A 13420-nucleotide genomic window follows, 5' to 3' on the forward strand; every position below is an offset into this window, starting at 1 on the left:
TGGTGTCATATCGCCAGGGTATGCCACTAGTGTCCGATAGGTGCAGCTCCAACCTCTGGGACCCATCTCCAGAATGGGACCCTCAAAGTGAAAGGAGAGCCATGGATCATTAAGGGCTACCCTCCATTCATGTTTGTAGTCCATCAATATGAATCGTGGACTGCCACCTAATGTTCTGAGGTGTTGGAACAGGGTAAGATCCATACCTGTTAAGGTTTGGAAGGGCATATAGTGGAAAACAGGCGGGGGGGGGGGGAAGGAAAATCTGTCCATAACTGGTAATAAAATGAAGTAAGGCATTATTTGGTAATCTCTTGGTAATTGAAGTGAATTAAATTAATGAGAAAAATTGGTAATTTAAGATGTAGGCCTAATGGACTACATTTATGACCTGTAATGGTATTAATCTGATTCGTTATAGTCACGTTAATTTATTTGTAAGCTTTCACAGATATGTGTGAGGTTTTAAAGATGACACATGTCTCTGATTCCATGACTGGCCATGCAGTAGCCATTAACTAGACCTTGCTTTCCTCCTTCCACCCAGTCGGCCTTTCAGGGTCCCACTGAAGAAGCCTCAGCTTTGTCTCTGAGCTCGCCCAATGCTCTGCCTCAGGTTGGCTGGTGATGATATGCCGTGATGTTGCTTTTTTATTTTGTGTGTGGTGTGTCTTTTCTCTAAAAGTTATCCACTCCATGATAGCAGGTGGCATGCACATTGTCAGATGCACGGCACATAGAATGAGACCAGGGCCGTGCAGCTCAGTAATGTAGAAGAACTTCTTGCCATGTGGAATGAAAGCACAAAGCAGATGTGATATTAAGTTGCACATAAATTATACAATGTAATCTACCTTCAGCAAAACAGATGATTGCAGACCTATGCATATCTTCTCAAGCATTATAGGGATTAGTTTTTTTTTCTATTAGTCTGTTTTTTTCTTATTACGTTTCAATCCTCTTTCTACATAGAAATAAGTCTTCCTCTATATAATAATGAGTATATTTTATATTACTAGAGACTTGAGATAACTACGTCACACTTAGGATTTAATCTCCAATTTTATGATCTGAAGATGTCTTGACCTTCTTTGTACGCACTGATGAAAAATCTTTAAAATAGGTGATTTTCATATGGTATGCAATAAGGAAGTCTGTCATTTTTAATAAAAACCCTTGTTGCCTTATATTGAAGTTATGCTTCCTCCTAGATAACAAAAGTAATCATAATTCTATAGTAGCACCAATACTAAGCTATATTGTGGACCCCTACCCCTTATAAGGCCCGTCTCTCTGGTGGTGACACAGTTAATTCCCAATTTTGTCATCCTGGTCTATATGGGCCACTGCTTTTCTCCAAACTACAGCATGAAGGCCCCTGGTGTCTTAGAAGGGACCCTGTCACATTGAATATGCAGTGTAGTCTGCAGGCAGCCTGTTATAGAGCAGGAGGAGCTGAGCAGATTGATTTTATATTTCTGTAGGAACAGATGCATGTAAATCCCTGCTTATTCTGGCCTTAGGAGTCCAGTGGGTGGTCCTATCATTGATTGACAACCTTACTTGTAAGACTGTCCATACAGAGATGGCCGTCAGTTAGTGCGTAAGACAGTCCACTGGATTCCTAATCCCAGAAAGAGGGATTTACGTGATTGATAGATAGGAAAATTTATAGGAAAAGATTCAGCATAGTCTTTGTTTTTTTTTTGTTTTTTTAGTCTGCTCAGCCCCTCCTGCGTCAGACTGCATGTTCAATGTGGCCAGTTTCCTTTAAATGTTGGCACTACTGTACACTATTTACTTGTTTTACACACTTATATAGCACTACTATATTCCGCATCACTTTACAGACATTAGCATCACGCTGTCCACTATGGGGATTTATCAAAACTGGTGAAAGGAAAACTGGTTTAGTTGTCTATAGCCACCAATCAGATTCCACCTTTTAATTTTCCAAAGGAGCTTTGAAAAAAGAAAGCTGGAATCTGATTGGTTGCTTTGGGCAGCTAAGCCAGTTTTACTTTGCACCAGTTTGATAAATCTCCCCCCATATGCTAGCATGCTGATCGTCGCTACACCTACCCTACATCTTTCTACCCACTCTTATTCCACACTAAGTAGGAGTGAAATTGTGACTTAGTAATAGAACACCGACTGATGGCCAAATGACAGTGGAGAACTGGGGGTATCTAGACGATTTAACCACTGTGCTGACGTTCCACATGGTGAGCAGACTTCTTCCTACTTCTAGAGGGTTATCGGGTCACGTTTCCTTCATTTCCAGGCCACCTGCTGTCATTGGTATTGGTTTTTCAAACAATTTTGTGTGATTTTTTTTTTTTCTTTTTTTTTTTCCACCTTGGTTTTATTTATATTGTATTATAATGTTATCACATGATGTCTTTTCTGCTCCTGGTTTTCAGTTTTGTTTGCTATGTGACTATAATATAGTCTAAATTTCACTCTGGTGACAAAGAATCTTGTAATTATAAAAGAATGCTTCAATAATGGGTAGATAATGGGTAGAGGTGACGTTGGCTTCTCATAGGAATCTTATGTGGTTACAAATGCAGTTAGTGTCCACATCCTAAAGGGCGGGAGCGGGTAGTCGGTCAAGAAAAGACGGTTTATTGGAACTTGTCATCAAAGTTTCTTGGCCTCTGATTCCTGCAGCGTATTAACTCTACATCCATAAATCAAAGTGCAGAAACTGGCACTATGGTATTTGTCATCTCATGGAAGCTCTGTATTTGTGTGCGGTGATGTTTATGTTGTTTCATAGGTTGTGATGTGTTCTGTGTAATGTTCTATACAAGAGTCTTTGTTGTCCTTGGCTTGTCTTTGTCCCCCCCTCATGTTTTCACCCAGCCTTGAAGGACCACATCTGGAAAACCGTCTTGACCATGGAGGCCCACCAATCTAGTGTCATCCGATCTAAATGGTATTGTTTTCTCTTTTAGGCCAAGACCGAGGAGCAGATCTCTGCAGAGCAGAATTGGTATGAGACTGAGAAGGTGTGGCTGGTTCACAAAGATGGATTCTCTCTGGGTAAGTGACTGACGTTTAGACACTCAGGTTGACAATCCATTGTAACGAAAGCTCTTCTATTCTGCTTCATAGAAGCCATTGTCACAAGATTTGTTTTTGCCCTTTTGTTATTCCTACCCAAAAAAATAACATGTCCTATTCTTGTCCGTTTTGCTGACAAGAATAGGCATTTCTACAATGGGCCGCCTGTTCCGTTCCGCAAATTGCGGAAAGCACACGGGCGGCTTTCGTGTTTTGCGGATCCGCAAATTGCAGTTGGTAAAAACATAGCAGTTGGTAAATTTGAGGCATTTAGGTCAGGTTCACACTGAAGGTATTTGGTCAGTTATTTACGTCAGTTATTGTGAGCCAAAACAAGAGATGAGGTATAATGAAAAGATTTGCTCCTGTTCTGTGTTTTTGACTCGCACTTCCGAGTCCGCAATTCCGATGCCGAAAAAAATAGAACATGTCCAATTCCTGTCCGCAATAGCAGACAAGAATAGGCATATTCTATTAGTGCCGGCGATGTGCGGTCCGCAAAATGCGAAACGCACATTGACATTTTGCGGATCCATGGATCTGCAAAACGCACACGGATGTGTGAATGGACTCTTAGGGCTCATGCACACGGCTGTTGCCTGACTGTGGCTGTATTGCGGGCCGCATTCAGGGTGTCCACAATACACGGGCATCGGATCGCGGATGCATTTACTTGAATGGGTCCACAATCACAGAGATGCGGAATGGAGTCACGGATCGGAAGCCCATGGAAGCACTACGGAGTGCTTCTGTGGGTTTTCTGTCCTTAACTCCGCACCGCAAAAAAGTAGTGCATGCACTACTTTTTTGCAGTGTGGACCGTCGGATGCGGATTGCGGACCCCATTCAAGTGAATGGGTCCGTGATCCACATGCGACTGCCCCACGGTCAGTGCCCGTGCATTGCGGACTGCAATTTGTGGTCCGCAGCACGGGCCCGGACAGCACACAGTCCTGACCACCAGACGGCCGGGAAACAGCATTGCAGTGCATGAGAGCTGCAGAAACGGCATGGTCAGGCAAGCTATGCTGATTCCCAGCCGGCTGGTGGTTGGGACTGTCTCATCTTGCCTTAGTAACCGCGAGATGAGACAACCCCTTTAAGCCCCGACCCAGGAAACCAGCTGAAACTGCCCGTGTTTGGATCTGATCGGGCTTTTATAAGCCACGTCCATTTTTGGCATGGGACATCTCAAATTTTCCAGTACAGTCCCTGCAAAATCGGGACTGTTGGCAACTATGTTTATTGTAGAAATTACTATTTTGTGCTGTTTGTAAAATATGCTCTTCACTTCTCATACGTGGTCTGATTATTGGCTATATTATTGCTTTGGTGCAAAATTCCACGTTTTGGCCAACTCTGGGTTCTCTTGTCTTTACTGGTAAGTAATTTCCAGCTGCCCCCGAAGGGTTAAATCATTTATAAACTATGAAAGAGCCGCTATAAAGACTGTTTTCGGTATTCCCTTTTATACCTCCCTGCCTCTTAGTACTGAGTAGGAAGGTAAGAGCAGGCTTGGCTTCTGTGGCCTTCCAGATCTACTATTATTCTGAACCGCTCTCCTGCGCACGGCTTGGACTGTGTCTTGAAAATATGGGATCTCCTGGGGAGAGAAAACGTATTATTGACTTAATACAATGTTTTATGCTGTGATTATAACCGCTTGAAATAAGCAATGGAGGTTTTATAGTCAAATGATCAGAATCTTGTTTTCTGCACTGATTCCTAATGCTGCCTGCACACAATGTGGATTACACATGTTTTTTCTGCATGGATTTTAGTGCGGAATAACTGCAGCTTAGTACAGTACCAGCAAAGTGAATGAGATTTCCCCAATCTTATGTACACTTTGCGTGTTTTTTTTTCTTCTGTGCAGAAATGTGTGTGCAGATAGCCTAATGAAAACTGACAGAAACCAGATCAAGCTGTGGTAGGTTTCCTTCTTGGCCTTTCATATACATAAGATTCGTGCCCCTTCTACACTTATTGGGCCAGATTTATCATTAGCTCAAGTCAAAATAATGGAGTGAAAAAGTTGCAAATTTTTGCGCAAACTGCGACTTTTATTGGCTCTGCACTATACTCGCCAGTTTTCTGAAAGTTGGCGTGTTTTCTTATGTAAACGAATCTGTAGACAGATTTACTATTGCAACAATTTCACTCCAGTGAGGACCATGCTTATCTTATGCGACTTTTTAATATAACATGCGACTTTTTCGTTAAAGACGTGCGACTTTTGTAAAGCCGCTTACTGAAGGATAAACTGCTACTGTCAAACCACATTTATCACAGTATTAAAGGACCATTAATAAATCTGACTTGGCCAAAAGTGACTTTAGACATATGTAAAAGTGGAGTAAGGCCTCATGCACACGACCGTGCTGTTTTATGCGGTCCGCAAAAAACGGAAGCCGCCCATGTGCCTTCCGCAATTTGCGAAACGGGAGCCCATTCTACACCTGACTATTCTAGTCCGCAAAACGGACAAGAATAGGACATGTTATATTTTTTTTGAGGGACCTCGGAACGGAGCAACGGATGTGGACAGCACGCGGTGTAACTCCTTAATTATTATTTTTTTTTGCAAGTTCAGATTTAAAGCCAAAATATCTTTTTTTTTTTTAATGGAAATTCTTGGACCCCCAGTGCAGTTACAGCGAAGGGCTGAAATAGAACGAACGAGGCATTTGTTAGTCTGCGTGTCTTGCCATCAATATGGATCAGTATTCACACCTAATGCACACCTTAGTATTTCTGCTTCTCTTGTTGATTGTAAGCTCCTGTGGGCACTGTCCCCTGTCCCTCTGTGCCGTTCTGCACTTGATTTTATCTTCTATATGTAAACACTTTATTTTTCATATACATTCCGCTATGGAGTTAATGGCACTTTAAAGAGGACCTGGCTCCTCCCCTGAAATGTCTGCTCTACATATTCTCCATCTATAATTTCTTATAACCGTGTTGTGGTGTTCCTCTGTTTTTCCTCCTAGAATTGTATGAATAAATTATCAGTTGGGTGTTACTATTCCCTTGTCATACGTGTGTGTTGCTGATTGGACAGTTTCAGAGTTTGTAGGGGCACCCCCCAACTCTGTTGTCCGTTTATGCATGCATTTCTTGAAGGAATAACTGAGGAATAACACAGTGCAGTTGTAAGAAAAGATGCTCAAGAACTGTTCTTTGAATGGGAGTACTAAAAATGACACGTCAGGAGAGACGGCAGTAGATAATGATAAAAATGTAATCACTTGTAGAAATAGACGGTCCATAAGTTAGTTTGGAATGAATATATATATATATATATATATATATATATATATGGCAAAAAACGTGCAAATATTAACACTTATAGTTTTTCTTTTTCTTTTCAACAGCGAATAAGCTGAATTCAGAAAACGGCAATCTACCTGAAGGAAGAGTGAAAATTCGACTGGAGAATGATGGGACTCTACTGGACGTGGATGAGGATGATGTGGAAAAAGTGAGTTTTCTCTATGCGGGGGGGGGGGGGGGGGGGGGTTAAAGGGGTAATATAAGGTGATTTGTAAAAGTATGTAACTGGTTAGTTAGCTATATGGCGGGGTCTTCTCCCTCTCACTACTGAAATAAACATGACTGATCCGAGTGTGCTTGTTTATGGGGCAGCCAGGTTTGATAGCTGATGTCACATATGTGCACCACCGTACCATTCAATGTATAGGGGGTGACAAAACAGTTTAAGAGCTCGTTCACATGACTGTTGGTGTCCCTTTCCCGTATTGCGGACCGCATTTGTGGATCCACAATACGCGGCACCGTTCCGTTGTCATTCCGCATCACGGATGCTGATCCATTCATTTCAATGGGTCCGCAAATCCAGAAATGCGGAACGGAACGCTAAGAGGGGCAAAGGTTTAAAAGTAATATAAGGAAGTATTACTTTACTGAGAGAGTAGTGGATGCATGGAATAGCCTTCCTGCAGAAGTGGTAGCTGCAAATACAGTGAAGGAGTTTAAGCATGCATGGGATAGGCATAAGGCTATCCTTCATATAAGATAGGGCCAGGGACTATTCATAGGATTCAGATATATTGGGCAGACTAGATGGGCCAAATGGTTCTTATCTGCCGACACATTCTATGTTTCTACGGAGCGCTTTCTGGGGTTCCGTTCCGTGCCTCCGCACCGCAAAAAGATAGAACATGCTCTATCTTTTTGCGGAACTGAAGGATCGCGGACCCATTCAAGTGAATGGGTCTGCGATCCCCATGCGCCTGTCCCACAGAAGGCGACCGTGCATTGCGGACCACAATTTGCAGTCCACAGCATGGGCACAGGCTTCACACATTTTTGTGAACGAGCCCTAATACAGCGTCTGGCCGTTACCCTCAGCCTCAGACATTGAATGGAGGGACATGGCTTGTGAATGATCACCTTGCTGCGGACGTGCAGTGAGGGACAAGGCCATCCTTGTGCTAGTGATTAGAGGTGGTCCCAGCAGAGGGGCCTCCCAACAATCACATATTTATCACCCATCTACTCCTCATAGATTGTAAGCTCTTGCGAGCAGGGCGCTCATTTCTCTTGTTTTAAGCGTTGACTTGTCTGTTACTATGTAATTTATGGCTCTGTTTGTACATGAACCCCCCAATTGTAAACCGCTGCAGAATATGTTGGCGCTATATAAAGATTATTATTAAAACTCCTCTCTGGGTGAGATCACACCTGTGTATTTTACCATACACTGTTTACATATAATGGAACAGGGGCCACCATAATCACGGTCTTCTATTACATAGACCACATTTTTGTCGATAGTTTGGAATAAAGCGTTACTAGAAATATCTAAAATGAATGGCGCATCCCAGGACTACAAAAGTACGGTAATAACACCTGGCTGGAAATGAAAGAAATAGACACAAAGGAGGCTATAAATGAAATGGGGCCTGTGTATATGATAAAAGAGCACTGCCGTCAGTGTGAATACTCCCATACTCTGACTTGATAAAACTTACTTGACCTGATTCTGCTCGTCCTTTTACGTAGGCGAACCCACCATCTCATGATCGGGTGGAAGACTTGGCTTCACTAGTTTATCTGAATGAATCCAGCGTACTGCACACACTGCGACAACGATATGGAGGGAACTTGCTTCACACGTTTGCCGGACCAGCTATGGTTATTATGAATCCCATGAGTTCTCCTTCTATATATTCTGAGAAGGTATGACGGGGTGTTGCATTGTACATATGTATGTGACCAGTAGTCACAATTATGTTTACTTATCACACATTTAATTATTTTACTTTTTTTTAACAATGCAGTAATGTACCAATGTCGTAAAATGTGTATGTTGTATTTAATGGAGTTGGAACGTACTGTCCGGTAGGTAATCACTGGCTCTGTGCTGTATAGGCGTAAGATTGTTTTACTTGCAATCATTTGGATGGAATATCTCCACCTAGTGGAACTCTTTGGAAATACAGTTATTTTGATTTGTTGGGAACCTGGATAGCTGCACTCCAACATAAGAGGATTCATTATAATTGATGCTCGTGTAAAAAAAGAAAAGCAGTGTCCTTATTGATCTGAAGACTCTTATTTACTATGATTAAACTGGATAATTAGTTTTTTTAATACTTGTCCATGGACCACGTGTCAGAAAAAAAGTTTAAACATCTGTATGTGGCCCATTTATCACAGTATTCTAGTGGAGAAAATGAAATTGAATCTTATTTTGCAACATATGGGTAAGGCTACTTTCACACCTGCGTTCGGTGCGGATCCGTCTTGTATCTGCACAGACGGATCCGCACCAATAATGCAAATGCTTGTATCCGTTCATAACGGATCGATTTGCATTATTCTTTTAAAAAAAAGTCTAAGTCAAAACGGATCCGTCTTGACTTACATTGAAAGTCAATGGGGGACAGATCCGTTTTCAGTTGCACCATATTGTGTCAGTGAAAACTGATCCACCCTCATTGAGTTACATTGTAAGTCAGGACGGATCCGTTTGGCTCCGCATCGTCAGGCGGACACCCAAACGCTGCAAGCTGCGTTTTGGTGTCCGCCTTCAATAAGCAGAACAGAGACCAAACGCAGCCAAACTGATGCATTCTGATCAGGTCCTTATCCATTCAGAATACATTGGGGCTGAACTGATCCGTTTTGGGCCTCTTGTGAAAGCCCTGAAGCAGATCTCGCAAGCGGACCCAGAAACGCCAATGTGAAAGTAGCCTAAGTGTCCGCTGGGCGTTGCCAGGCCTGTGCAGAGTCCTGACATTGTGTCACCCACCTGTCTTCATGCATTCATTTCCTTAAAGCAGGCATCCTCAAATTGCGGCCCTCCAGTTGTTGCAAAACTACAACTCCCAGCATGCCCGAACAGCCTACAAGTATCAGCCTACAGCAGGGCGTTGTGAAAGCTGTAGTTTTAGAACAGCTGGAGGGCCGCAGTTTGAGGATGCCTGCCTTAAAGGATGTCTTTGGGGAACGCTAGACCCAGAGGCAGGGGCGGACTGGGAACTTAAAATGGCCCTGGGAAAAAATAAAATAAAAGTGGCCTCATGTTTTAGGCAGTGCTATAATGACAGAAGGTGGGACAACAGAAGTAAGTAGGGCCGCAATACCATAGTGCAGAACAAAATACCACAGTGCAGCATAAAAAAAAAGCCCTAGCCAAAAGAGATTCCACAGTGCAGCACAATACACTGCCCAGCAGAACCAAATACCACAGTGCAGCACAATATACTGCCCCAGCAGAACCAAATACCACAGAGCAGCACAATATACTGCCTCAGCAGAGCCAAATACCACAGTACAGCACAATATACTGCCCAAGCAGAGCCAAATACCACAGTGCAGCACAATATACCGCCCCAGCAGAGCCAAATACCACAGTGCAGCACAACATACTGCCCCAGCAGAACCAAATACCACAGTGCAGCACAATATACTGCCCCAGCAGAACCAAATACCACAGTGCAGCACAATATACTGCCCAAGCAGAACCAAATACCACAGTGCAGAACAATATACTGCCTCAGCAGAACCAAATACCACAGTGCAGCACAATATACTTCCCCAGAATAACCAAATACCACAGTGCAGCACAAAATACTGCCCCAGCAGAACCATATACCACAGTGCAGCATAATATACTGCCCAGCAGAACCAAATACTACAGTGCAGCACAATATACTGCGCAGCGGAACCAAATACCACAGTGCAGCACAATATACTGCCCCAGCAGAACCAAATACCACAGTGCAGAACAATATACTGCCTCAGCAGAACCAAATACCACAGTGCAGCACAATATACTGCCCCAGAAGAGCCAAATACCACAGTGCAGCACAATATACTGCCCCAGCAGAACCATATACCACAGTGCAGCACAATATACTGCCCAGCAGAACCAAATACCACAGAGCAGCACAATATACTGCCTCAGCAGAGCCAAATACCACAGTACAGCACAATATACTGCCCCAGCAGAGCCAAATACCACAGTGCAGCACAATATACAGCCCTAGCAGAACCATATAGCACAATGCAGCACAATATACTGCCTCAGCAAAACCAAATACTACAGTGCAGCACAATATACCGCCCCAGCAGAACCAAATGCCACAGTGCAGCACAATATACTGCCCCAGCAGAACCAAATACCACAGTGCAGCACAATATACTGCCCAAGCAGAACCAAATACCACAGTGCAGAACAATATACTGCCTCAGCAGAACCAAATACCACAGTGCAGCACAATATACAGCCCCAGCAGAACCAAATACCACAGTGCAGCACAATATACTGCCCCAGCAGAACCAAATACCACAGAGCAGCACAATATACTGCCTCAGCAGAACCAAATACCACAGTGCAGCACAATATACTGCCTCAGCAGAACCAAATACCACAGTGCAGCACAATATACTGCCTCAGCAGAGCCAAATACCACAGTACAGCACAATATACTGCCCAAGCAGAGCCAAATACCACAGTGCAGCACAATATACAGCCCCAGTAGAACCAAATACCACAGTGCAGCACAACATACTGCCCCAGCAGAACCAAATACCACAGTGCAGCACAATATACTGCCCCAGCAGAACCAAATACCACAGTGCAGCACAATATACTGCCCCAGCAGAACCAAATACCACAGTGCAGCACAATATACTGCCCAAGCAGAACCAAATACCACAGTGCAGAACAATATACTGCCTCAGCAGAACCAAATACCACAGTGCAGCACAATATACTGCCCCAGAATAACCAAATACCACAGTGCAGCACAATATACTGCCCCAGCAGAACCATATACCACAGTGCAGCACAATATACTGCCCAGCAGAACCAAATACTACAGTGCAGCACAAAAATAAAAAAAATATTAATCTCAACCTAATATGGCCATTTATTCCAAATCTCGTTGAATCCCGCTGGATTTTTAGTATAGCACTCAGAAACCCGTTGAATTTTAATAAGATCAACTATTGCTTCGCGCCACTGTCCCACTGTGGGCGGATCTCCTTTTATCCATTTCCTGAGTATAAGGAGTCTAGCTTGAAATAATATTTTACCCAAAACCATTCGTACTTCCTTCTTTAATTTCAGATGTTCAGTTGCTCCCAGTATACAGACTACTGGATCTTCAATCACCTGAACATCCAGGAATACCGATATGATCTCTGCTATCAGTGTAACACAATATACCGCCTCAGCAGAACCAAATACCACAGTGCAGCACAAAAGTGCCTTATGCTTCTACATTAATTAATGCTGAGAGCTTCAGATCGTATGTACCTGGCTGGTGGCCATGAGAAGGGCTTGGGTGGCCCTCTAGGCATCAGCTCACCAGGAAATTTCCCTGTAGGGTCTATGGCCAGTCCTCCCATGCCCAGAGGTCAAGATGGAAATTGCTGCTGCAGCCATAAGCAGAAACATAAGCAAAATAATTTATTGAGCCATTTTTCCTTTTTTCTATGCCTCATTTTATTGGTGACTCTGAGGCAGAGATGTTTTTCCCAGTAAGAAATTTAGAAGCTTCTTATGGCAGCAGCTATTCACAAGGTATTATTTCCGAAACTAGCTCCCCAGCAGGATTGGCAACAGCCGCCTGCGAGTAGATGGACATTTGAACACATGATGATAGGTGTATCTGAAGCCGGTTCCATTTGCTCTTTATGAAATATAGTTGTAGGCCTCGGGGGATGCCATTTTGCTCATAAATTACCCTTCCTTTCCAGCAGCAGAGACCCCTTATTTTTGAGCACAGAGACATCAATCTCAGTCTTCATTACAAATCTCCTCTGAAGGGAGACACATCGGGGCAGCCCGGGTCATTCAATCCCTGTCAGTTCTTTTCCGTTTTTTCCTGCAAAATGTGTTCCAGGTTTCCATGGTAACAGCCATTCCTACGAGCTATACAATGGAGGTGCATTCAGTCCTAATTATGGCTGCACTCAAGTTCCCTAATAAAATCATCCCTCATCTTCCATCTATTCTGTCATTTTTGTAAGCCATTTGTGTAAAGTGAAATCATTCTGTAGGAAGAGAGGATTGCCAGGACTCCAGGGGGGGCACATCGAAATACAGGAAAGAGAGCAGCTATTATCAGATATATGCCATCTTAACAAATGGCGCTCGGATGTGGGTGAATTTGGCACAAGGGTTATGAATTGACTTGTAGATGAACATAGGGCATTGCAATGGTCAGTAACGCGCCCATCTCTGACCTCAATATTCACCTAAAACCTGTAAAACAGAAATAATTATAACACATGAATCTAAAGTAAAACAAATTTGCTGTGTTGCCAAAAGCCAAGAGTCAAGTTAAGTGCAGTTTTGGGGCAGCCCTGGGATGGGCTTGAATGTCCAAAATTCATAGGGGGTCATTTACTAAGCTGAAATATGCCTAAATTAGGCATACAGTATTTCCAGCGCAGATGGTGATACAACATGTCCCACTTACTCCAGGTCTAAAATTGTGGGAGTGGAAGGGGACAGGCTGGCATGCACGTGTCATTCATCATTTTCTACACCTGGTATAAATGTAAGGCAGCTAGGAAGTTGTTTTAGATATAGCATTGGTGGTGGATGTGCCGCAGTTATGGAGAGGCCGGCGCCTCTTCGTAACTTCGGCAGATCCTCCGCCAGATTAGGGCTTTATTAAGACCGGCGTCTAAAACACCAGTCTTAATAAATGTGCCCCATAATTTTTAGAAACAATCCTGGAAAATTTGGGCTTATCCTAGGGTTTGTTGGTAAATATGTAACTTGCATTGGCAGCTATGCATTTGTAATACACTTTCATTAGCTTTTGGATTTTTCTGGTCACATGCATCCTCCGATCGCAGCGTCTGG

The 13420-nt window shown here is 43.3% G+C and overlaps 1 protein-coding gene across 21 annotated transcripts in view; it reads left to right on the forward strand.

Moving 5' to 3' along the window:
* The window catches only part of MYO18A (myosin XVIIIA), a 314632-nt gene that overhangs the window by 122002 nt on the left and 179210 nt on the right, over positions 1-13420 (forward strand). For 11 of the 21 annotated variants that reach the window (XM_044283668.1, XM_044283669.1, XM_044283651.1 and 8 more), the window contains 4 exons: positions 548-616; positions 2961-3048; positions 6444-6550; positions 8095-8271. In XM_044283668.1, the coding sequence (XP_044139603.1) occupies positions 548-616; positions 2961-3048; positions 6444-6550; positions 8095-8271 (441 nt within the window). The remainder of the gene's footprint in view (positions 1-547; positions 617-2960; positions 3049-6443; positions 6551-8094; positions 8272-13420) is intronic. The other 10 variants (XM_044283670.1, XM_044283671.1, XM_044283655.1 and 7 more) reach the window with 1 other exon arrangement.

Source organism: Bufo gargarizans, chromosome 3, assembly GCF_014858855.1.
Source record: "Bufo gargarizans isolate SCDJY-AF-19 chromosome 3, ASM1485885v1, whole genome shotgun sequence".
In the NCBI taxonomy this organism is placed as follows: Eukaryota; Metazoa; Chordata; class Amphibia; order Anura; family Bufonidae; genus Bufo; species Bufo gargarizans.